This window comes from Drosophila gunungcola, assembly GCF_025200985.1.
Source record: "Drosophila gunungcola strain Sukarami chromosome 3L unlocalized genomic scaffold, Dgunungcola_SK_2 000014F, whole genome shotgun sequence".
NCBI lineage: Eukaryota > Metazoa > Arthropoda > Insecta > Diptera > Drosophilidae > Drosophila > Drosophila gunungcola.
The window spans coordinates 1060932-1085762 of NW_026453182.1; the positions used below are offsets into that span (position 1 = coordinate 1060932).

The following is a 24831-nucleotide window of genomic DNA, read 5'->3' on the forward strand; positions in this document are numbered from 1 at the left end:
TTATATGTGCAACCAGTACAAAAGAAATTAAAATTACAAAGCCAATTCAAAAAATTCACAAATTGTTTATCTAAATTTTTGAATTGTTGAACTAATTGTTATTATTATTATTATTCACAAACATTTTCGTAACAATCAAAAATATTAAACACATTATATGAATTAATCACATTGTGCAAATGGAGGAAATAAATTACTCAGAATTAGAATTTAATTTAAATATTTTCTGACACCTGTTTGATGATAACAAATTGAAGATGGTAGCAACAATTTTTTTTTTATTTCTTTAGCAATGTACGGAAATACCTCCCCACAACCTAGAGCTTTGTTTTGGTTCCTTTCTTGTATATTGATTATTTCGTCGGTTCCATGGCCTTTATGGGTGTCGTATATATACAATGGGAAGTCCAAATGCCGCCAAGCCTTCGGTTCGCCACTTGGTGTGATTTTGGGCCTGCGGCCTCGATGGAATTTTGTAGCTGAAATTCACGAAACCGAAAATTAGGGCTGTCCCCAGCTCCTTAACGCTGACCCGCTTTTGGGTTTTCGGCAGCCGGAGCTTTAACTTTAATGCCAATTAGGTCCTGCGCGGGTGAACCGCCATTAGTGATTACGGAATGTTCGGGCCCACTTCAAATTCAGTTAGCGAAGGTGCGTGCGATACAAGCTTCCGCTGCAGTCGGTAAACTTTCTCTGCATTTCATGAATACAAACAAGGCGGGTCAGATGAAGAAAGATTGGCGTACACAATCTAATCCCCCACGGATACGTCTCCTTGAACTAGCTGGGGAAATGCGAAATGCTTCCGATACATGTCGATTCAGTTACGGATTAGTTCGTCGTCCGTGTCCCAAAATTAGTTGTCCGTTGTTAACTCCTTAAGCCGGAAGGACTTTATCTAGTAGCACATCTAAGTTCATTCGCATGGAGGAATATTTAAATACCAAATACGGATATTAAGCTAATAAGGGAGCAATAACATTTATAGCAAACTGGACAAAGTCTTTCTACTAAACTTCTTTGATTTTAAAAATTTATTTAAATTTAAATAAATTCAATTTATTTAATTTACATATAAAATAAGAAAAAACAAGAAATTTCACTTGAACGAAATGAATTGAACACCCTTTGGCGTTTCGAGGGGTTTTTAAATTTAGGTTGTAAAATTATCTTTTTATTTCCTTCATATCACAGTTACTTGTTTTATCCCATCATCGCCATAAGCCCAGTATTTACCTTTTCATCTGTTATTGAAATCCAGAAGACACGTTCAAATGCAGCCTTCAGATAAAAGTGCAAAGGCAAGTACAAAACACTCGTGGATTTCCGAAAGGTCGCGTGTCCTCGGCGCTGTTCTTATTGGCATCCTCATCCGGTTCCGCGCACTGTTTTGCATATTCCAGTACTAATGGCCGGTTGGCCGCTTGGCCGCACGCCACACTCGCATGAATAGCTTGGAAAGCCAGTTTGGAGCTCCTTCGTGCTGGCATGCCATTTAAAAACATCCCATAAACATTTTGCTCAGTCCAGTATTTAAAAAGGCTGCATGCGAAATTTTAGCGAACATAACATCAAAGTTCAAAAGTGGCCAACTTAATTAATATAATGAGTAGCGCAATAATCCAAATTGCGAGGTCCTTGACATATGGTGCAATACAAAATTTAAGGCTTGATCAACAGTTTTTCAAAAAGACTTTATTTTATATTTATTACAATTTTTATTTTAGAAACAACATGGAAAAAAAATGTTTTATACTTAAATACTTTTAGTACAAGGTTGGGACCTCAAGCTAAACATCATTGACCTAGGTAGCACCCGTTAATCGCACTTTGGTCTCCGGTGAACACCTGTGCACGCCAAGAGAATTACATGACAGAGTTTACGTATACGAACTCAATTAGTGCAAGTGAGTTCCAGTAAATAGCAATTGAAAAAATAAACACTTGTTTTAATAAAGTTGAAAATTAAAAGAGAGCAGGTGTCGAAAGTATTAAAGAAATTATTGATATTAAAATGATTCTTCGTCTGTGACTTTAATGTTTAAGATTTGGTTAAAAATTTTTTTTTTTGATCTTAATTTGGTAAGCTATTATATATAAATAATTTGTATTACTTAAATAAATTTTAAGAAATTTGTCCAAATTTAAAACGAACCACGTTAAATGCACTCTAAACTAATCACAATTTTAATATAAATGAAGTTACTAATTTTAAAAATGCATCACAAGAGTTATTTCGGGTTTGGGTCGTTTAAACGTTGTCAAAATCAATGATAATTTTTTTCTGTCGGGGGAGGTGTCGGGTATATTCAACACCCGCTGCATCTAGCATCTTCTTGGAAGCCACGTACTTGGGCTTACCGGCATACTTGTCGGACAGGAAGAGAACCTCAGAAATGCCCGCCTGTAAGATTTATTAAAATTAAATCAAAAAAGAGTTAATGTATAGTTATGCTCAAGAAAAATAATTTGCCAAGAACCCATGAATAAACCTTTTAATTTATGTTAAAATAGTTTTAATAGTTTTAACTAAGTGATAGAAAACAAATTTCCATTGGACACAAATTTAGTTCAAATAAAAAAAATTGGACCACCATTTTTTATATGCGACATATAATGTTTTCCAATTTATGACAAGAAATACATTTTTAGAAACCACAAAATAAAGTTTAATACATTTTAGAAGTCTTAAAATATAAACAATTTCTTTACCTTTAAAACTGTACCATTTGAGTAAGAACCATATTTTATTTCCAGTTCTGATGGAACAGATCAAATGAGGTTCGTGCTTACCTGTATTATGAGTTTGGCGCATTCGTTGCAAGGAAAGAGTGTGGTATAGAGACGGGTTCCAGTTAAACCCATGCCGTTGTTGTTAAGGATCGCATTGGCCTCCGCATGCACCACGTACATCTTCTTGTCCTCCAAGAAGAAATGGGATTTTGACCACGGAAACTCGTCGTCGCTGCAGTTGCGGGGGAATCCATTGTAGCCGATGGACACTATCCGATTCAGGGAATCCACGATGCAAGCTCCAACTTGGGTCACGGGATCTTTACTGCGCTGGGCTGAGAGCAAGGCGGTGGCCATGAAGTAGTCATCCCAGTGCAGATAGCCTTTTCTCTTATGGTTCACAGGCGACTCTGAATCCACGGTATTTGTGTCTTGAGCGGGAACTTCTTGGGACATTTTACTAAAATAAGTAGAAGGTATCTATCAGTTTATTGTTTTTTTAGAGAAATCAGAACATTTCAAAGCTACATTTATTTTTTCTCACTTGCTTCACAATCAAAAATGCAATATTCTGTTGGATTTATTTTTTTATTTTTATAATCATCTAAATAAATGTAAAACAAATGCATTCATCCTTTTCGTTGACATTTTCAAAACCAATAAATGATTAAAATAAGCTATACATATGTATTGTAGCACATTATAATTAGCGATAAGGCTAATAAAGGCGTTGAACACAATTGGTTAATGCCGTTGAAAGAAAAAAGTATTGTAAATGATTGATTAAACACAATAAGAGAAAATTCATAAAAAACCAAGGTTTCCTTAAAAAAAAAAACCATTTCGGTTTTGTAAAAACAAAGAGAACAAATTTAGTTGTCACATTTTCCGTTTTATTTTCAGTTGTTCTTTTCCTAACTTTTTCATGTCCAGTGTATTTTATTTGTATTTTGGGTGATGGGTATTTGATAGTCAAGGAAAGCAGGACAACTGTGTGCACATACTTTATTGCATTCATTAGACAAAACGATGATCGCAGCTATGTTTCAGCAGCAATAATAATATTTTATGTATCATAAATTGGAATATACAGCGAATACTTTCAATAATAATTTTCATATTCAACTCAATGTGTGGTTAGGCGAGTGCGTAATTAAAACTACCTAGGTGCCCTTCTGCACCTGGATGGGATTCTGCTTGAGGTGCAGGTAGATGGATCGCATGCGGGAGACATCCTTGCCCGCCTTGTTCACCTTGGGGTTGAAGTCGCAGAGCTTGGCTATGCGCTCCCATTCGGTGCCCGGTTCGATGGAGCCATTCTCCAGGGTGGCGGCCTGCTTCTCGGCATTGCGTGACGCCAGCTTGGTCTTCGATATGGACTCGCCAATCTGACGCAGCCAGTCGTCCAGTTCCTTTTTGGACTGCTGCCGCAGCTCCTCCTTTTTCCGCTCCTCCTCGATATCCTTCTCTTCGAGTCGCTGTTTCTGCTCCTCCCGCCACTTGCGTATCTTTTCAGGCTCTTCCCGGGAAGGTGGTGGTCCCGATATGCCGACGGGTTCATTGGACTCGCCCCCGATCACCTCGAAGCTGCCCGTAGAGGATTCCAGGCCGCCGCCACCGCCTGCTGAGAGAAGATCTCCTCCCAGGCCGTCGGAGGAGCCTCCTCCGCCCAGGAGCTCGCCCAAACCATCGTCTGTGGATAGAGCAGCAGCAGCTGGAGCGGATACTAAGGCGGATCCCCCCGTAATCTCCTCCTCCAGATCCCCGAGAGCCGACTGTTCGCGCGCCAGGAACTCGGCCGCCGGATCCACCTCCTCCTTGGCTGCGAAATCGTCTCCAAAGTCCATGGCGATGTGCTCTGGAAATGTTGTGATTGCTATTTAGTGGGCGTCTCACCCAGATTACACGTACGCAGAGGTGCAACCAGCTGCGGGCGGTTTTCCAAGTGATCCTGCGGCACCTGGTCACTACGCACCTCTCGTTTGATTCGGCTGGGCCTAAATGAAGATCGATGTGGGCGGATGACTAACCGGAAATTCGGGCAAAACTATTTTTTCAGTTTTCTTTTAGCAATGAATACGTAAAATGACTGTCATTAGTACGTGAACCAACAATAAAACAGCAAGTTATCGAACTGGTTCCGGTTGAACAGTGCTGGAAAATGTGTCACATATCGCAGGGTGATGAACTTGTTTATTTTATATACATATAACTTATTCAATATCCAATCAGAATTTTATTAACATATAAACACAATTATACCTCATTGTTCAGTTGCTGACAATTTTACTCCTGGTTGAATTGAAACAAGCAGTTACGCTTATAAAGTGTTGACTAACGCCCGGAAAGAGCACAAAGGATAATGCTTTAATTCGTGTTTCATGGTAGAAAAATCTGTTAGGCTAGTAATAATTTCTAGTACGCAACAATAAAAGTTTGTATTGACCTAAATAATTATTTCCATTTTATTTATTAAAATATGGCCCGAAACCCGTTACATTTTTATCAGTCGTATCGAATTCACCACTGGGGTTTAAATGGAACTCGAATCAATTCAATGAGTGTTGAAAAATGTGTCAATGGGGGTGGTTTGTTTTGCCAAACTTTTTTGCTTAATTTTAAAGTATCATAAGTTAAACTTAAAGAGAATAATAGTTATCTTAGAAATAACATTTTATTATCTTTTTAAAATATTGTTCAAATTGCCAACTGGGTTTTTAAAATTAACTAGTTCCACTTTCCAGTGCTAGATAACGCGCGACTGGAGTGTGTACAGTTTGGAGCCGAGTAGCGACTAAATTGTTTATACTTAATCAAATGTGCCTTAATCAGTGGTCATAAAATGTTAATAAACAGCATAGTTAACTATTAAATGGTAAACAACTGGCACATTAAGTGTTTCACCAATGAAATGGGTATTATACAACACTTGCGACTATGGCGCAGCACATGTGAATTTAATTATTGTGAAACTCCTGTAAAAGACACATAGAAACATAACATATTCGCGATTGCACTCACCTGTTTGACGAAAAAAAACACGGTATCAACTATAATTTTTTAAACAGCAACGGAGACAAATTGCGACGACGGCAATACAAACAATAAACACTCGCCGCGCGAACTAGTGAACCAGTGAACTAGTTCACTTTGGCATCATTCACCTGAGCTAGTGGTTCGTTTTTCACTGGCAGCAAAGCGGCCATTTTGGAGATTGTTTCATCCACAAAAAAGTTATGCACCGAATCTAAAAAAAAATAACGTTGCGCCCGGAATTGATTCATAAAATCCGCTCGTGCATTTGGAGCGTGTGTGCAGCCCGATGTGAAGATAATGCTGGATCCGATTCTATAACGCCTAAAAGTTAGTGACTATCTTTCCAACACGCACGCATGTACGCCCGTGTGTGTGAGTATGTGTTTGTGTGTGCATGGATACATATATGTACAAGCGTAAAATACGGAAAAAAATCCTATTCCTAGCAAGAAAAACATTCCCAAAATTGTTAAAAAACGCTTCAAAATGTGATGGAACAGCCATTGTAAAGTTATAAGTGAGAATCCCATTATCAGATTACCAAAGGAGCTGGCGAAATGCGGGCTCTTTTTCCCGTCGAGCGCCAAGACACAAAATACAGACGCCAAATTTTTGAAGGGGGAACCAAGCGCATCGTGGCCAAAAGGGATACAAAAAAAAAAAAGGGGGGGAGACAATGAGTGCAAAAAAGTATGGAAACAAACACCCCAGTTCCGGTTTTTCCCTTTGCAAACTCGCAATTTAAGGCAAAAATGTTAGATTTTGATAACAAAAACATTAGGATAAACAAATGTTATAATCGCCAATTTAGTTAAAAACTAAAAGCGTAAAAGCTTAATTTACTACTAAATCTTTGTTTAAAAAATTTTATTTAAATTTAAATTAAATTTTAAATTTAAATTATTAAAAATTGTTTGAAAAAAGGAAAACCAAAACTATATTTAATTTAATCAATCTCTTAAATTTATCATAAAATAATAATAACCACTGTTGGCGCCATTTATTTGAGAAATATAATTAATATATAGTATGCTAAAATGATAACCAAGTTCTTTAGGAGTTATTTCATAGAATCAGCTTTAGTTTATTAACAATAAATACTTGCTTAATAACAGTTCTTATAATTCAAAATAATATTTAGCTTTTTAGTTATAAATTTTTTATAGATTCAATAGGGTTGAACATTGCTTTGTATTTGGGCGGCACAAAAAAGATAAACCCAAATTATCCGAAAAGTGGAATAAGTAGAAATAGTGGGATAAGTAGGACAGTCACTTCTTTTAGATCGCCACTTGATTAAACAATCCACTGACAAGTTTATATATATTTCAGTTACCAGCCAGCAGCAGTAGAAGAGTCCAAGCTAACCATGGATCCGAATTCCAGTCCCTGGTCGTACGCCTACAACCGCATCGTGCCCGCCAGTGCCGGAAGCTCCGGCGGAACAGCGGAGGACTTCCAGCATCCGCACCTGGCCACCATCACGGCCGCCAGCATCGCCAGCTTCAATGCGGCGGCCGCCAGTGGTGGCAGCTTTGTGCCTCCGTCGCCGATTGGCAGCTACAATCCAGTATTCCAGCAGATCTACCACCACGCGGCGGCGGCCAGTGTACAGCCCAAGCCCGCCCACTATGCCTCCTCGGCGGTGAGCACGCCGCACCGCCAGCTGCAGCTGCCTAGCTCGCTGGACAAGCAGCTCAGCTCGTTCCAGAACCAGGCGGCTGTTTCGGCGGCTGCGGCCGCCGTAGTCAACAATGTGGCCTCGAATTACTACGGGGAGAACTCCTCGTCGAGTGGAGCCTCGCCGTCGCCCACAACGGTGGCGCTGACGTCGACGTCGCTGACCTGGAACACGCCGAACATGATATCGAACACCTTCCTGGCCATGCAGCAACAGCAGCAGCAGGCGCAGCAGCAACAGGCGCAGCAGCAGCAACAGCAGGCCCAGCAGCAACAGCAGCAGGCACAGCAGCAACAGCTCAACCTGGTGGCCGACAAAGTGGTGAGTAGGCTTCTTTTGTTTCCGTTCGGCTTGCAGATGTCACTCCACTCTCAGTAAACCAGCTTCTGGGGAAGCACCCACACCCACCCACTCATTAAAACCCCCGCAGGTTCTGTCGCATTTATCGCATACTAACATAAACTCCCCCCAAAAACAACCCATTAAAGCTTAGACTAAGTCTAGCCCTCTCTCTATGTCGAATCAAACCCAAACCAAACACTTTCCGATTCCGATTCAATCTATGTACGGTGCGCTGTAGCAGATTAAGCAGGAAAAGCAATTAAAAGCCTACAACGACTCGATTTACCTGATCCAGCTGCAGCAACAGCAGCAGCAGCAACAACAGGCGGCGGCGCAGCAGCAACAGCAGCAGCTCCAGCAGCAGCTGCAGCAGGAGATCGCCGAAGCGGACCCGGAGCCGGACACGTATTACACGATCGATGGCCGGAAGGTCAAGGTGACGCGCAAGGATGGCCAGCCGTTCCGGGCGACGATAGTCGAGCAGCAGGACGGCAGTCCGGTGCCGCTGGCAGTGCCAGTTCCGGCTGGCTCCTATCCGGCGCAATATGCCAGTCCGGCGCTGAGCTCCGCAGATGGGTCGCCCATCACGAATTTACATGCCGTGGACGTGGTCAGCACACCACAGGCCCAGGTGATCGTCTACAAGACGGCGTCCCCGGTGCATAGGCGGTCGGAGGCAGGCGCTGGCTCGTCTGCTGCTGCCACGCCCACCACGGTGGCCTACTCATCTGTGATACAAAGCACCCTGCAGCAGCAACAGCAGCACCAGCAACAGCAACAGAACCTCTGTTGGACGAAGCTGGAGGACGATGGAGCGGGGCAGGAGGACATCAAGAACGTGCTGCAGCTGCAGGTGAAGCAGGAGCAGCGGCAGCTGGACTTCGCCAACGAGGCATCCTCAGTGGACGCCGGCGGTGGTGGCGAAAATCTAGTGTTCAACCTGCCGCCCGGGCTGGAGATCAAGCAAACCTTCTATCCTGCGGGCGTGGTCGATGGGGAGCAACTGCAGCTGCAGGAGCACAACCAGAACCAGAACCAGTCCCAATCCCAGTCCTCCGGGCGGCGCCAGCACGTGGTGGCCAACATGATCATGTCGCCGGCGGCGGGCAACTTAGCGTCACAGATTCAAGTAGTGCCAAAGGTTTGTATGTCATTTGTTTTATTTCCGTTCCTATTTGTTTAATTTGTTGTGTTTTGGTTTATTGGCTTTTTGTTTTGTTCTCTTGAATTCCCAGCCAAGGCAAATAAACTAGTTTTGATGATTTCTTATTGAGTTTATAAACTAAAAAATCTATGTAGATATTTTTACTTCTATATGATAAACTAAACCTTCAGCGTATTTTATATAAGATAAGTTTGTTAACAAATTTACATAAACCGATTTTTTAACTAACTAACCTTTAAAATTTTGGTTTTTTTTCGAATTAGTAATATTTTCAGAACATATATTTGCCTGTTATTTATTCAATTAAAACTGTTTTTATTGGAGATCCCCTCTATCTGTGTAGTTTATGTTTTAATATTATAAGCATGCCGTTACGATTATTTCTTGTGTTTGGTGGAAGCTTAACCTTTTGGCCTTTTGTTTTATATGCTTTATTGAAATTATTCTGTTTAGTCTAAGCATTCTGTTAAATTACTGCTAACTAATTCTCTAATTTAAAGTCCTGTGGCCACTTTGAAACTGTGACGTTATGTTGTAATGGTATGATCAAATTTAAAATGAGGGTAAACCCTAGCACCAATCGCGTTTGTCGCTCGCAGCCCAGTTGTTAAGACCCTATAAAACTGCTCTGGGAGCAGCCCGTTGTTTACCAGCCAGTGTACATGTTTACCAACCGTTCCTAATGTCCCAATGTCCCAGCTATTGTTAGTGTGCTGTTGATAGTGTGCTGATGATATTCGGTGATGCTGAGTGTTCTAATAGCCTTTCTTTCGCTACTTGTTTGCAGGAGGAGGTGAAGCCGCCGCCGAAGCCCGCGAAGACTCCGCGCAAGCGCCAGCCGAAGAAAACGCTCATCCCCAGCAGCAGTGACTACGGCAATGTGCGCAGTCCCCAGGAGCCGCAACACCATCAGCTGCAGCAGCAGCAGCAGCAGCAACAACAGCAGCACAACCAGCAACAGCAGCAGCAGAACACATACTACGACTTCAACAGCAAGTGGAACACTCCGCTCAAGACGGAGAACAATGCGGCGTCGGTGTCGCCGGCGGCCACCATCAATATACCCACATATCCGCAGCAGAGCCAGCAGCAGCAGCACCAGCAACAGCAGGCGCAGCAGCAACAGCAGCAACATTTGCCGCAGCCGGCCCACCTGCAATCCTCGCAGGCCCAGTCGCACTTGACCCAGTTGGCGCAATACTATCCAGCCTTCCCCCAGCCCATTGCCTCCCAGTACACGGCATGCATGCAGCAGCAGCAACAGCAGCAGCAACAACAACAGCAGCAGCAACAGCAGGCGGCCTACACGCAGCAACAACACCAGCAGGCCTACACGCAGCAGCAGCAGCAGCAGGCGCAACAGCAGCGCCAGGAGAAGACCGAGGCCACCCAGCAGCAGGAGGAGGAGGCGACGGCGGCCGCAGCGGCGGCGGCAGCAGCAGCGGCCAGCAATAAAGTCATCGTGCCGAACATCGAGGAGGAGCTGGACTTTTTGGCCGATGCCACAAGTGCACCGAAGCAGGGCTACGCCAACTCGTTGTCCAGCAATGGGCGCGGCACCAACTCCTCCACGAACAACACCAACTTTGGCATACGCAATCCGAACAAGACTCCGTCGCCGGAGCCATCGAGCTGCCCGCCCAATTCGCATGCCGTCAACAATGGACATGGTCATCCAGCGGCCGCGCCAGCGACGCCGTCAACCAGCGGAGCCAGTGCACCCGCAACATACAGTCCTGCCGCTCCCAAGCCCGTGAGCGTGGGCACGCTGATTGGGGAGAAGAAGACTCAGTTCATGGACAGCTATCTGAAGTTTTGCAGGGCGAGCGGGATGATGATCCGCCGCCGGTGGTGAAGCCATCGCGGAAGTTGAATTACCCACGAGCTCCGTACAAGCGGAAAGGCAAAGGATCTGGGAGCGGTGGCGACGAGCCCACCACCTCGCAGGCGACCCAGGCGGCGGGGGATCCTGGCCAGGCGGTCGATGGACTCGCCGGACTCGTGGGCGATGATGGGCATCGTATCAAAATACTCTCGCAGACGCAGATACTCCCCAAGAAGCGTCCGCACGCCCAAATGGTGGCTGCTGCGGCCGCGGCGGAGTCGGCACCTTCGTCGTCGGTCATCCAGCAGCCCGGGGATCAGACCTCCTTCCGGCCATACGCCCAGCAGCAGCAGCAACAGCAGCAGGCGCAGCAGCAACAGCAGCAACAACAATCGATGAGCGGACAGCACTTTGTGCAGCAGCACTGCGCCCAACTGACAGCTGGAGCGGGTCAAGGTATGTTACTTGACCAACAGCATAGTACCAATAAGCACTCCACTATCGCTACTTCCACGCCATGCAACAACTACAACAACAACAACAATCACCACCACACGCCAGCCAACGCGAATGCAACAGCGAATTCGAATGCAACAACGCCGACGCCAGCACCAGCGCCGAATCCTCATCACTTTATAAACCTGCTGTGGCCCTGGCAGCACTAGCGGCCGCCAGTAGCAGCAGCAGCACCACCCACCCACGCAGCACCACCACCACCACCCACACCACACGGACAGACAGCCAGACAGACTACTAGCGACCACTAGACCCTTGGACGGTGTGTATATGTAAAAAACAACCATAACGACATCAAGAAAAAAACAAACAAGGAAAACGCTAACTTTTAAATTGTTAAAAGAGCGAACAAAAAAAAAAACAAACAAACAAACAAAAGGAGAATCCCATGAACAAAAGTATGAAGTATTTTTGAGATGAAATCGAGAAGAACAAATATTATTAATTTTCAAAAACCCAAATAAACCGTGTATTTTTATTATTTGTACTTGTAAGACGGATCCGAATCCGGTGCCGATTCCGATCCAGGTGCTGGTGCTGGTGTTCCATGGCCGTGGGAAGTGGTGTTGCTGGTGTTTAGTTAGTTTGTTGTTGATGTTGATGTTGATGTCGTTGTTGTGGATCCAGTCCCGTTCCGTTCGTGTTGCCCGGGGAATCCCCATGTCCACCCAGTTCAATGTTGCTAACCCACTTTTGTGCTCTCCACAGACCCCTTGAGTGTGCCGCCGCGACGGGAGCAATGCTCCCGCAAGGCCAAGCAGAGCAGCATGCACGCCATGCTCATGAACTCGAGTGCCGTCGCCGGCGATGGTGGAGTTGTCGGCGAGCCGGAGGAGTTCACCGACTCGGACACGGATCCTGTGTGGACTCCGCAGGAGGAAGACGTAAGTGTTTCTCGCCTCCGGTCTCGTAACCAACCACTGCTTCATTCCACTCCACCTCCATACTACTCCTCCTCCTCCTACACACGCAGAGCGATGACGCCGGCAAGGGCTATGGGAAGCGCAAGTTGGCACGCCGCTCAAAGGGCACTCCCCGCAAGAACACCTACGACCATCCCTCAGATCTGCAACAGCCACAACAACAACAGCAGCAGCAGCAACAACACCACCAGCAACTGCAGCAGATGCAGGTCAACCAGCAACACCACCACCAGCAGCAGCAACAACAACAGCAGCAGCAACAGGTGCAACAATTGGCCGGTGGCGGTGAATCCAGCTACAATTCACAGCAGAACATGTCTGGAGTGGCGGATGTGGGCTATGCCAGTGCATCATCGGGCGCAGCTGCCAACGCGGAGAACTTTAAAGTAGGTTGAAATGTCTCAAGGCGTTTGTCGAAGTCTTTGTCTATTTCCTTCCATGATTAAAGAAATTGGAGTACCAGTTTTGATTTTAAAAGATAAAATAAAACTCAAGAAATAAGTTATATATTTTTATGAGAAAATTAAACTCACAAATTAAGCGTTTCTTGGTTGAAAAGAAAATATAACTAGCAGAATAATCGTTATATCTGCAGATGAAATTTTAACATAACCAATAATAGTTATTTTTTGAGAATTATAATACACTCGAAAAGTAATTAATATTATTTGAGTAATGGGTAGAGATCTAAAATTTAAAAAAGTAATTTTTTTAAATTAAACATAATCATTCAGGCCCCTGTTAGAAACCAAAACTTTGAATTTTAACTTGTTTGTTATTTAAACCATAATGTAAAAAAATACCTATTTTTAAATACCCATTTTAAAAATGGATTAAGGATTTTGATCACATCATGCTAAAAATGAATTTATAAATTTTATTATATAATTTTTTTGTTAGTCTTATAAGAAAAGTTCAAAATTAAAAATTGTTGTTATTACATTTTTTCAGACGGGCGACTTTATAGTTTTGCGATCGGATCTTGTGAACGACTGGCCCACCATTTGGCAGGTGGACTCAAAGTGCATATTGCAGAAGTACGAACCATTTCGCCAAAATGGAAAGACTTTTTATCGTAACATGTCAAAGGTGGGTTTCATGCGATACAACTATGAGCTTATGTTTTAATCTACCCATTTGGTTTTCAGTACGCCTCTTGGAATCTCGAAACTAAGAAACTCTACCTCAAAGCACCGGTGCGCATTCAGCTGCATTCCCACACCGAAACGATTGTCGAGTTCATGCGTTCAGAGTTGCTGGCCGACGACACCGAGCAGTTCATTGAGAAGATCATGGAGGACTACCTGTCCTATAGGGACAACTTTGAGATCTACATTCAGACCATGATCTCGCAAGCGCTCGATCCCAGCTTCTTCTCGGAAATAACGCGGGAAAAGGGTAAAACAAAATTTAAGCTTTAAGTATAGCTTTGTTTTATGTGTTTCTGTATTTCAGATGACTACTTTTTGGGCAGCGTGCGCGTAGTGGATACAATCATGGAAAATTGCAAGCGCAAACTGCTAGCCATCACTCCTTGGACGCGAAGTACAATCTCCTCCATTGAGACCTGGCCCAAGTGCCATGTCTTCTCCGAGTGGGAGCAAAACAATCTGACCCAGAAGAATTGTGCAGGCTGCCACCAGCCGGGCATCGCTGTGCGTTTCCTACTCTTCGGGGAGCCGTATAATCCCAACACCATGCAGACCATACCGGTGGATCCGCGTATAGTATACGAAAAGGTTTGTAAAAAGACCTAAATTGAAAGCCCATTTTTATAAGTTTTTGTTTGTATATTTAGTTCTACAAACTATAACCAAAATACAATAACATTGTTAAAAGCTTAAGTAGATATGACTCAATGCTATTTATTGTGAGGTTACAAAAAAATCAATAGTTAACATTGTTGCTTAGTCGTCTTATAGTTTAATATTTTTGAATTGAAAATCCTTTTTTTTTAATTTTGTACTGAGAATACTTTTTTTTAAATTTTTAAATGCTAAAAATTTTAAAGCCATTTAAATATAAATTCCCAGACAAATGAAGAGTGTGAAAAAGTAACAATATATATTAAAAGCATAAACAGTTAATTAATCAATTAGCAATCATATCACGTCAATAAAAATTGTTAATATTTTTATTTTTCCAGGACATTGTCTTATGTCGCATTTGTGCCGCTCGTGCGGATCTCTTCCACAAGATTGCCCACGAAAAGTTCAATCTGTTTATTAACTGCTCGCAACGGGTGACGGAGCAGCAGCAGCAGTTCCCGGGCAAGACCTCAACCGAAATACTGAACGATCTGCTGGCCGAGCACAATTGGATTGACGAGGTAGGATTTAAAAACATTCATTTATATATCTGGCAAATTAATTAAATCCATTTCAACATTAGCTCTTCCGCAACATGCGCAACTGCTGGGCCGAGGTGGAAAGTCTGGAGCGACAGAAACGTTTCCGAGAGGTCATGCAGTAGAAGCCATTATCAAGGAAGATTCCTGAATGCGTATCCAGTGCTGGACATTAGGACATAACACGCCAAGCCCACGTATTGCTGCAATAAACTCAATGAGTTGTTATATTATTATACACCAGATGACACGCAAATGCTTAGTTTTAGTGCAAGACACATATTGTACTATGTAGGCCTTAAGAATAAGATAAAGTCTATTCTTGGACTATGCATAATGCATGCCATGTACATAGCTATACAACTAGCTATAGCCGCGCATTATATCATATATAAATATATACATATAGAATTTGAAGTACTAAACAATTGAGTAGTACTCAAGAAAGCATAATATTTTTATTTCGTTGAAATTGCTTAAAACATTCTTTTTGCAAAAGTTCAAACTACGATTTATTTAATAGGATCTGTACAAAAGATCGTTCTCCCCAAAACTCCGCAAACAATCAAATTGTGTTTCGCTACCGAATGTGGTTAGGGAACCTTAATCATCACTTACACTTAAGAATTTGTACATATTTACTTTAAACATTAGCTACACAAATCCAATCGCAGACATTTTAGTTGTCATCCTTTGTTATGCGGATTTTAATTTAAGTTGTGAATTTTTAGAATCTTAGCGTTCCCTGAATAAACATGAAACAAAAATCACATATGTATACTGGCAAACGCTTGAGTTTTGCCTGGTTTGGAATTCAAATACTATCCATTTTTCGTTATAATATTACTTGGATATATAATACTGTAGCACTGGGCTAGGAGTCCATTTTATAAAGTGGCTCCGTCATCTCATATTTGATCAGATCCCTGACGATACCGGTAATTCGACGCTTGAAAATTGGCAACGTCCGTACGTTGAGCATTTCGAATTCCTCGATCAGCTCTTTGTACTTGGGCTCATCGGATGATGTCGAAAGATCCTGGATAGCCTCGGAAACGGTATCAATGTCAACGACCTCACTGGCATTGGAAATAAAAAAGGGTAGGGAAAAGGCACCCATAATTAGGCCGTAAACACCATAGAGTTGCAACTGTCGGTTGAAGACGCTTCGTGGGTATATCTCTTCGAGGTGAAGATCGCAAGACGACAATTTCTGGTCTAGGGTGTCGTAGTAAGCATTCATGAAGGTGGAAAAGTGCTCATCCCGCAATTGTTTCTCGGTGCAGGCAAAGAGGTAGTGGACAATGTCAAGTACTGGCGGTCCATAGCGGGACATCTGGAAGTCGATGAGCTTAGCCTCCACGGGTTGACCAAGATTGGGCTGCGGAAACATAAAATATTTTTAAATCTATATAAAAGCTTGACCTCACATCACGAAAAATAAATGTCCTTAAAGGTGTGTTTAAAAAATAATTTAAAAAGGATTTAAACAGTTTAAAAAAAAATTGATCATTATTGAAGCTATTTAAATGAAATGGAATGTCTTGTCTTATTATAAATTACTTGTTAAAAAAAAGAAATATATTTTTTTAATAGGATTTAAACAGCCTAAAAAAAGGGTGAAACAAATATGAAAAGCATTGTCTTGATGTTTAATAGTATTAAATTACTCTTTTCCAATGTTGAGTGTTGAAAATGTTTTTCAAGTTCTATTTTTTGAAGCTCCTGTTTTATCAGGATAAAAACTAAGCAAATCCTTGTTGAAAAAAAGTGCAAAATTACCTCAGTTCGGTAGAGAATGTTATTGTTCCAGAAGTCTCCGTGACAAATGACAGCATGTGGAGCCTGCGATCTGCCATCCACGCAGTAAAGTGCCAAAGACTTAAGGTGCTTTTCACAGCGTTCCAGGACCTCCTTTAAGGCGGCCACTTCGGCATGGTCCCCATCCGATTCGTTTAGAATGGTCCGCGCCTTACGTAACTGAGCCTTTCCAAACTCAATGGTGACCTCCTCAATGTTGTCTGTGAACAAGTTGTCCTTCTTCACGAACTCCACCAACTCCCTGAACTTTGCAGGATTTTTTTTCTGCAGGATGAACGAGCAGGCATGCAGTTCCGCCAGAGCTTTCAGGGAGCACATGACGATGTCGTAGGTGGGCATGGTGCTGCGCGAATTGGGCCGAAAGCCACTTTCAGATAGATCCTCGAAAATCAGGAACTCGTCGGGAGCCTCAAGGCCATTTGCCTGTAGAGCCGGTGCTACGGTGAACAAACTTTGGTTTGGAGATAGCTCCCGGAAGATGGGGAATACCTCCACGTACATGAATACCTCGCGGGCGTAGTAGTCCACCACGTGCATGTGGGATCTCCGAGCCTCGTTCTTCGGCGCCATTTTCACCACCACGGTCGCCGCCTCCGACATTGTGGGCCAACTCACTCGCAGGACCTGTCCATAGGCATTCTCGCCAACGCCTGCAATCGGCTGCGAATCCATGGGTATGTCTTGGCGCTGGTAAAGCTCCAACAGCGCATTCGTCACGGCGCTCGAAAGCTCGCTATCGCTCATTTTTTCGACCTGGTGGATGAAGCTTCGGCGATGAATCAATCTTTGCGACTGAATCGCTGCAGCGGGTGTTCCTGCTTTTATACATAGTTCGTCTATGGAAAAGCTCCCGCGTAAGTTGCACTGCATTGTGGGTGGATGTGAATAATGATGATGATGACCGCGTGACCAGGTGATTAGAGGGGGTAGAGTATCCTTTCGGACTACAGATCTTTTTATATATAATTGATATATGTTTTAAAGTGCAATGAACCCAGATTTCTTTAAGCCCATCGCTTTTTGCAACATGTTTATCATTATTTATGAAGATCTTAAAACTTCACATCGATTCTAATCACACAAACTTAAATAGTCATCAAACGATGTACAGCCTTAAACATAAGGAAAATTTATTAAAGAAAAAGGTATTTTCTGCTATAATTAAACCTTTATTTACCTTTTATTATATCCATTGATCAATATACAAGTACTACCCATTAATTTGACAAAATTAACCAACTGAAAAGGGCTGCAAACTTTGGGTACATTACACGGTTCTTCCTCAATAAATTCAACAGTTCTTTTAAATTATTTTACTCTAGTTACGACATTTTATTTTATAATAATGAAGGATACAAATTTAAGTCATTCTTTACTACAATTACTTAAACCGTAGTTACAAACATCTTGCCCCCGGAAATAGAATTTCTAGTTGCGCAGTAGGGCAATACCAATATGTGCACTAAATAGTTGCAGCTATTTATTTTTGGAACCCAATAATAATGACCTCATTCCAGCAGGTTTGCACAAAATAATTAAACCCATCGACACAATTGATAGTGCATTTCCCATTGTGTTCTATTTTCAAATTGAACGTCAGTCGCGAGTAGTTTTGGGTCGTTGACCCAACTCAAGGCCACTTCTAATGCAAACATACATATGTACATTCACGATGGACTTTCTCGTATATGCAAGCTATTATAGTGGTAGTTAGAAAAAAAAGCATTCGATTGAGAAAACAAAAACTTTAACTCTTGCCATACCAATTTCCGAAGCTTTTTGAGTATTACCTGCGAATCTGGCATATCGGCCATTGAACTTGACAACCGTACGGGTATGCACGGCGCCAAAAAAGCTCGCAAATAGAGCACCACGAGCACCACTGATCGGATCTAACCCGTTCTAATGATGGCTACCCACCCCTTCGTCCGACGATCGGCTCGGCCGAGTGCACTTCCCATCGAGCTTTTCTCCCGAGGCCCCCATTTCGTGGATGGTGGAGCTTTCGGCGGTTAAGGTTTAGCTTTCGTTGCCATTGAAAGCGAGCTGGGGGTCGTTGAACCAGCGACACCATTTCGAAAGAAGTTGCCCAACTGCCCGAGAGACCCAAAACATAATGGTTTCGCTTTCTGATACCTGCTAGTTAAGAGGTATGATGGATTTGGGAGTAACTTTTGCTTCTCATAAAAACATGTTGCAAAAAGTGTTGTACCTCCTTTCTTTTCTTTTAAAAAATATTAAAAAAGTAGTTGACTGAAAAATAAATAAATATTATTAAAAACTTATTTGACTGTTTGACAGCTTGAGCTAAATCATTTTCCAAAAAATCCATAGAGCTGATTTCACAAAAACAAGCAAACAGTAAGTACATTTTATTATGATTCCTGAATTAGCAATTTTTCCTTTTCTCTAAAAATTAAAACACAATAAAGGGCTATATTATATAGTTATATTTTCAACTATACATTTTCTTTAATAACAATAAAATAGTTCGCCATAAGCAACTAAGTTTTAGGAAGTTCCATCTTCCTTTCTCTCCTTGGGAGTTTCCTGCATCCTCAGGTTTAAAGGTTAAGTTTAGAAGAAGTTTTAAATGCCTTTGTTTAGATCAAGCAGTTGCAAATTATTTCTGCAAAACATTATTATAAAAAAAAGTGAGCAAAAATTATATTTTAACATCTCAAAAAAATATGGAAAAGAAGAAAAATTATGACATTCTTCGCATAATATAGTATTTTAAATCAATTATAATCTGATACGTAAAATATATCAATTTAAGTTCATGAGATTTTTAATTTTAATTTTTTATATCATTGCAGAAAAAGTTTTGAACGCAGTGAGGGCGAGGTAACCGACCTTATTTTCTCGATTAGCCACGACTTTATCATACGTATAAAACTCAAGGTGCCCAAATTTTGTACAATTCCAGTTATACATTTTATAGAAATCATATAGCAGTCTTAGGAACAATAAATCATTGAAATGAATATCTGGAAAAAACGGAATAGCGTCGTGGTTTTTAAATAAATATTTAAATACAAGAACTTCGTCTCTTGTTGATTCTTAAAGAAATCATAAATTAGCTGTTGAATGATAACAGAGCAAAAAAAGTTATTATTGGTCCTTAAAACATGATTTCTAAATACATAAATAAAGTTAATCTAATTTTAGTGTTTATGTAAGAATCAATAATAAGCTTGCCAATTACAATTAAACAAGTACGACGCTAATACATACATATTTTAACATTTAAAGTAGGAAAATAGTACACACTTATTAATAGTTTACAAACACTTCCTAAAAAGGGTAAGGACTCATGCATCAAAACAACTTGAACAAATTATGACAGGTGATTGGATAAAGTTTTAATCTGAAAGAAACACTGTTAAAGTTTTGCTATGTTCGATGTTATTGCTTTTTTCTCTTAACTTGAATATTTAAGGTAATAAAATAATTGGTTGAGTGGTAACTAAAGGTAGTCCATGTGTAGTGGAATAGTCTTAGGCATTTACGTAGGTCTAGCTTAGTTTAAAACAGCAAACCCCAGTTGTATGATACAAAAACTAATCGCTTAAGGAGTAAATGGCGGGGCCCAAGTTCTTCAAGCTAAATACAAGTTTACTGTAGCTCCGCGGAGTCGGCAGTGTTTGAGTTTGAGTTCTCCTCAGACTTCTTTGATGACGGGGAGTCCGATAGGTTGGGCGAAAGGTCACGTAGCTTCACCACGTTGCCCACGGACACCAGATTGGCCGCCTCGGCCACCGAATAGCCAATGTCCGGCGGTGTGCCCTCCGGATAGCCCAGATAGTAGTCCGCAATGCGTCCAGCCTCGCGCAATCCGCTCAAATAGGCCCCATGCACGGTGGCCGGATAGTTTCGTATCGTATGCTCGCCGGCGAAGAAGAGGCGTGGCAATCCTTCCGGCTCCTTGCTGGACGGCGGTATGACAGGCGCCGCCAGCAGATCGTAGTCGCTGCCCGAGGATCCCACGGAGACGTAGCTGTAGGAGCCACGGGCCCAGGGATCGCTGCGCCAGCGCGTCACCACCGTCTCCTTGGGCTGTGGAACGGAAGTGTTCCCGAAAATGTTCTTTAGCACTGACATGCACCGCCCGATGATGATGTCGTCCGTCACGCTCTCGACGATATTGGCTGCCATTCCAGCGACCAGGGCAAGCAGCACCGGAGACGAGCTAATGCTCCAGAACAGGAACATTTCTCCTACAAGAAACGAATCAAACAAATAATATAAGTTTAGTGTTAACTAAAAAGTGGTTCATTGTATTTTGCGCAACATATCAGTGTTTTTTTTATGGAAACGATTAATGTTAATTAGGTTCAGAAAGTTTAAACATTTGTATTAAGATATACGTAGTCTGCTAATCAAATAGTTGTTTTCCGAAAATTTAACAAAAGACTATAAAAAGTTTTAACAAAATAGAGACTTTAATGCACATATTAATAATTTTGACTTAAATTAAATATTTCCCTTACAACAAATACTGAATTTCCACTTGAATTAACAATGCATTTTTGTTCAACCACCCCTAATCCTCAAAACAATATTCAGCTTTTAGCGACCAATAAAATTCTACCCTCCTTAAAAGAACAATTAAAAAGCTTACAATACATGGTGAAATCATATTGAATAATACTCAATTTTGGAAATCTCACGATCGCACACATTGACGTTTGCTCAACTTTATATACCTTCGCTGTTATTACAAAATTTATATATTATAAATATAGTAAATTATAAATTTGACGATTTTTATACTATTAAAGCCCTATCTCGGAGTAGTTACATTTGTATTAATTTAAAAAAAAAGGAATCTTATTGGACCTATATGGTATAGTCATTCGACCTGTTCCGACTTAAATACTACCTGCAATAGAAATACGATCTTTTGGGAAAGTTTTATCTAGACAGCTTTAAACGGGTAACGAATATATAAACTTTACAGTGTCGAATATGTCTTTACTGCCTTGCATACTTGTGATTAAAATTATAATACCTTCCGCAAGGGTATACAAATATGTTACGAAATCTATCCAATGTTGCTTTTCCTTCAAACGTAGAATACCCAAATGGCAAGAGTCAAACCACTTACCCCTGCTGGAGGTTGTGCTGCCCACGTGTCCGAAGAGATTCGCGTTGGGATCCCAGAAGATGCGGTCGAAGCAGAGCACCACCTTGTTGAGATTCCCGAATCCAAGCCTGCGGATGGCCTGCTGCTTCCAATCCGGCAACGGCGGATCGAACTTGACCGTGTTGCTCTGCTGCGACTCCTCGTGGGCCACGGCCACTTTGAGGACGCCCAGAGTGAGCGTACAGACGGCCAGGTCCGCTTTGTACGTCATCTGCGAATTGGAGGTCTTCAAGTTTTCGGCCACCACCTCCACGCCATTGGTGCCATACTTGATCTCCTTGACGGCGCTGTTGACGCGAATGTCCAGGTTTTCGGTGAGGGCTACAGGCACACACGAGTAACCATTTCGCACGGTGGTGTGGTGGCCAATGAACTCAAAGTCATCGTCCTGGTCCCAGTGCTTAAGCGACAGGTTGTTCAGTCGGGTGGCATTGGCGAACTCCAGATTGGCAAAGTGCCAGTCCAAGATGAGGCGGTCTCGGGAGGAGAGGTACACATCGCTGAAAATGTGGAGTTGGTTAGAACTGAAATCGAATGTCAATAGCTTGGCCTACCTGGGTCGATTTTGCTCCACTTCGCGGAGCTTAGCTTCCATCTGCTTATCCTCGGCATGCAGTTCGCTGAACAGCTTAACCGTTTCCTCCAGCTTGATCTGGGTGTTCCGTATGTTGAACTCCTGACGCCCGTAGTGCGCATCGCTTTCCACGCCCTTGGGTATTCGTTTCTTGACCATCGCGAGGTGCTCACTCCTCAGCGTGGCAATTTTCTGCTTGACGGTCTTTAGCCGGCGCCGATGCTCGATGATCTTCGTTTGGGCGGCTATGATCTCCTGCATGTGCTGCGCCCGCTTGTGCTTGACCTGCATCTCTTGCATACTAATGATCCACTCGAGCGCATCGCCCAGCGAAACCGGGCAATTGCCGGCGTAGTTAAAGTCCAGGCGGTGGGACAGATAGCTGGCCGACTCCAGGAGTCGGTTGAACTCCCGCTCGATCACGTCGTCCTTCTCCTTGGGCACGGGCTTGCCATCTGGGCCGTAGAGTGGACACGTCTGCTGGATGGGCACCAAGTCCATGCCGATCTGCTTGCTCAGGATGGTCATGGGATTGCCATAGACGCCGGTCACCACCATGGCGCCCAGGTCAGCGATGTAGCTGTTCTTGCGGAACGTGGCTATGCGCCCGCCCACGCGATCCCGCGCCTCCAGGACGATCACGTCCATGCCGAACTGCTGCAGCTGCTGGGCCACAGCCAGGCCGGAGATCCCTGCCCCGATCACAATCACTTTGCCCAGCTTCTTGGTGGGTATGGGACGTTGACGCTTGAAGATGCCGAAGTTGATGAAGCCGTGTCGCTCCAGGAACGAGTGCACCCGCCTCACCAGACCGGGTTCGCTGTCAAACGGGGGCGGCAGGCTCTTCAGGGCGTTCTCGTAGCTCAGCTGCAGCTTGGGATTGTCCACCCACATGTGCAGCAGGCTGTTCCGGATGTTGAGGAACACCCGGTGGCCCAGAATCCCCGAGCGACTGATGTCCGGGAAGCAGGCCTCCTCGTTGGGCGTCATCTTGTTGAAGGGCAGGCGGGACTGGAAGACGGCGCCCTCCTGACCGGACAAGACTGTGGGCGTGCCCACATCCCGCTCCTTGGCATCACCGTTCTGCGAGGGACGCGGATTGCCGGCACTGGGACCGGAAACGGAGGTGGCGTTCGCCTCCGATTTGCGGGCTTGGGTGTGGTTCTGACTGCGTCGCTCCGCCGGCTGGTTGTTGGACCCCAAGGATCCCGATCCGGCCTTGTCATTGGAGGCGGATGCCTCTCCACTTCCACTGGGTCGGTTGCTGTAGTCCACCTTGGGCCGATTGCGCCGGCTGGTCCGCCGCTCATCGCTGGTGGCAGGAGTGGCATCATTGGAGTCCTCATCCGGCTGCTTTGGCTTCTGGCCAGGATTGGCAGCCGGCGTAGGCGGCGGCGGGGGAGGAGCATTCCGCTTGGGCGATGGCTCGCCATCGGAATCGTCGCTGATCAGGGTCACGTACTCAATGGGCTCGGTCATTTTGGAGCCACTGCCTCCGGATTGGGTGGGCTTCATCACCGGAAAGCGGAACTCCTCCCACTGGGACACCGAATGGAGTAAGCTGCTGCGAAATGAAAAAAAAAACACTGAAAATCGTCTCGAAACTTTTATTCTATTGCAAACTTACGGTTTACGGATGAATCCAATGGCGAAAAACACAAAAACGCTGTTGCATTCTTTTTTTTCACTTTTTTTGCGAAGTTTCAGTGGTTTTATTATCACACGTTTTGCCGATCGGGCTGCGGGTTAAGTTTTCCTGGTCACAACTCCCTGCTTGCCTGATTTCAATGAACTGAACTGTTCTCGGTTGCTGCCTCAACTGCTCCATGCGTTGCTTTTCATTTTACGCTAGCTATCAGATCGATTTTTCGACATTCAAATGTGCAAATTGTAAAATTGTTTATATGGTTTTGGCGGTGTGGCAGCCGCGCACTGCCGCCAACATACCTGTACCGGTGCGGAAAATTCAACCATCTGCGTTTGGTCACACTGCAGAACTACGCGCTCTTATCCTTTAAAATGTTCAATACATTTTTGTGATCCTAAGCCGAGTTTAAAATATTAGAAATTTCAAATAAAGTTTTATTTTTTACAATTTACTGCAAAAATGGAAGCGAATTTCTTGTACGGAAAGCGGGAACTTCTCTCGACGTACGGTCACACTAGTCCATAATAGCCGCAACTGCTACTTCAGGCTGAACCGGTTCATTGACTGAATCGGTAAAGTTTTATTTTGAATGTAACGGACTTTACTAAGGAGCCCAATTTTACAATTAATTAATTGTTTACGTTTATAAACGCAAGTCTTCTTTTGTTAAAGTCAGTTAAAAATAAAATTGGTACAATATTTTGCAAAGGGGAAATTAAAACCTTAAGGCAAAATATACGTAAAAGCTCTACATCCAAAAAAAAATTAAAAGTTTATTTTTAATAAGTCTGTCTTAAAAATAAATTACAGACAATACTAAAGTATAAGTAATAATTCAATACTAAATAATATAACTATTTTTGTAAAAATTTCTATACCAAAGATTCCAAAACTTTAGTCTAAGGCCTTGTTTTTAAACCACATAAGTTTTGTTGTATTAATATTCATTTTATTAAAAAATTTGTCATACCCAATATTTAAATTTCATGTAACAATGTGAAATGATACAAATTTCAGTTTTACAAAGTTACAGTTTTGAACATATACATACGTTCAAGATACAGATTTAAA

At 42.9% G+C, this 24831-nt stretch overlaps 5 protein-coding genes across 7 annotated transcripts; 1 reads left to right on the forward strand and 4 right to left on the reverse strand.

Annotated features, from left to right (window-relative positions):
* Positions 1–1673: 1673 nt before the first annotated feature.
* On the reverse strand, positions 1674–6004 carry LOC128260164 (probable deoxycytidylate deaminase). Of its 2 annotated transcripts, none has more exons than XM_052992949.1 (3): positions 5774–6004; positions 2794–3213; positions 1674–2404 (listed from the first exon to the last, which is right to left on the reverse strand). In XM_052992949.1, the coding sequence occupies exons 2-3, from the start codon at positions 3187–3189 to the stop codon at positions 2252–2254; spliced, it is 549 nt and encodes a 182-aa protein (XP_052848909.1). In that variant the 5' UTR covers positions 3190–3213; positions 5774–6004; the 3' UTR covers positions 1674–2251. The 2 variants fall into 2 exon arrangements, with proteins under 2 accessions (XP_052848909.1, XP_052848908.1); XM_052992948.1 differs by having other exon boundaries at positions 2794–3193; positions 5755–5989.
* Positions 3605–4871, reverse strand: LOC128260162 (clathrin light chain). The gene is made up of 2 exons (XM_052992947.1): positions 4709–4871; positions 3605–4591 (listed from the first exon to the last, which is right to left on the reverse strand). The coding sequence occupies exon 2, from the start codon at positions 4578–4580 to the stop codon at positions 3897–3899; it is 684 nt and encodes a 227-aa protein (XP_052848907.1). The 5' UTR covers positions 4581–4591; positions 4709–4871; the 3' UTR covers positions 3605–3896.
* Positions 5316–15199, forward strand: LOC128260158 (probable serine/threonine-protein kinase yakA). The gene is given in 12 exon segments (XM_052992943.1): positions 5316–5608; positions 7102–7771; positions 8031–8933; positions 9745–10771; positions 10774–11238; positions 12007–12182; positions 12272–12607; positions 13173–13310; positions 13370–13619; positions 13677–13960; positions 14368–14550; positions 14613–15199. Coding segments are annotated over 11 exon segments (4476 nt in total). The 5' UTR covers positions 5316–5608; positions 7102–7138; the 3' UTR covers positions 14694–15199.
* A 240-nt stretch (positions 15200–15439) lies between these two features.
* On the reverse strand, positions 15440–17168 carry LOC128260160 (uncharacterized). Its single transcript, XM_052992945.1, has 2 exons — positions 16351–17168; positions 15440–15949 (listed from the first exon to the last, which is right to left on the reverse strand). The coding sequence occupies exons 1-2, from the start codon at positions 17131–17133 to the stop codon at positions 15443–15445; spliced, it is 1290 nt and encodes a 429-aa protein (XP_052848905.1). The 5' UTR covers positions 17134–17168; the 3' UTR covers positions 15440–15442.
* Positions 17169–19549: 2381 nt separating this feature from the next.
* Positions 19550–24057, reverse strand: LOC128259992 (possible lysine-specific histone demethylase 1). 2 transcript variants are annotated; one of them, XM_052992660.1, is made up of 4 exons: positions 23740–24057; positions 22093–23673; positions 21500–22038; positions 19550–20609 (listed from the first exon to the last, which is right to left on the reverse strand). In XM_052992660.1, the coding sequence occupies exons 2-4, from the start codon at positions 23625–23627 to the stop codon at positions 20008–20010; spliced, it is 2676 nt and encodes an 891-aa protein (XP_052848620.1). In that variant the 5' UTR covers positions 23628–23673; positions 23740–24057; the 3' UTR covers positions 19550–20007. The 2 variants fall into 2 exon arrangements, with proteins under 2 accessions (XP_052848620.1, XP_052848619.1); XM_052992659.1 differs by having other exon boundaries at positions 22093–23676.
* Between the last annotated feature and the right edge of the window lie 774 nt (positions 24058–24831).

Bases quoted from the DNA above. Each gene is read 5' to 3' on its own strand.
- LOC128259992 (XM_052992660.1), bottom strand. From the start codon at position 23,627: ATGAAGCCCACCCAATCCGGAGGCAGTGGCTCCAAAATGACCGAGCCC. The intron at 22,039-22,092 runs GTAGGCCAAGCT...CCACATTTTCAG, and splicing joins GTGGAGCAAAATCGACCCAG to CGATGTGTACCTCTCCTCCC. The intron at 20,610-21,499 runs GTAAGTGGTTTG...CGTTTCTTGTAG, and splicing joins CAGCACAACCTCCAGCAGGG to GAGAAATGTTCCTGTTCTGG.
- LOC128260162 (XM_052992947.1), bottom strand. From the start codon at position 4,580: ATGGACTTTGGAGACGATTTCGCAGCCAAGGAGGAGGTGGATCCGGCG.
- LOC128260160 (XM_052992945.1), bottom strand. From the start codon at position 17,133: ATGAGCGATAGCGAGCTTTCGAGCGCCGTGACGAATGCGCTGTTGGAG. The intron at 15,950-16,350 runs GTAATTTTGCAC...ATGTTTCCGCAG, and splicing joins ACATTCTCTACCGAACTGAG to CCCAATCTTGGTCAACCCGT.
- LOC128260164 (XM_052992949.1), bottom strand. From the start codon at position 3,189: ATGTCCCAAGAAGTTCCCGCTCAAGACACAAATACCGTGGATTCAGAG. The intron at 2,405-2,793 runs GTAAGCACGAAC...TAAATCTTACAG, and splicing joins GCGCCAAACTCATAATACAG to GCGGGCATTTCTGAGGTTCT.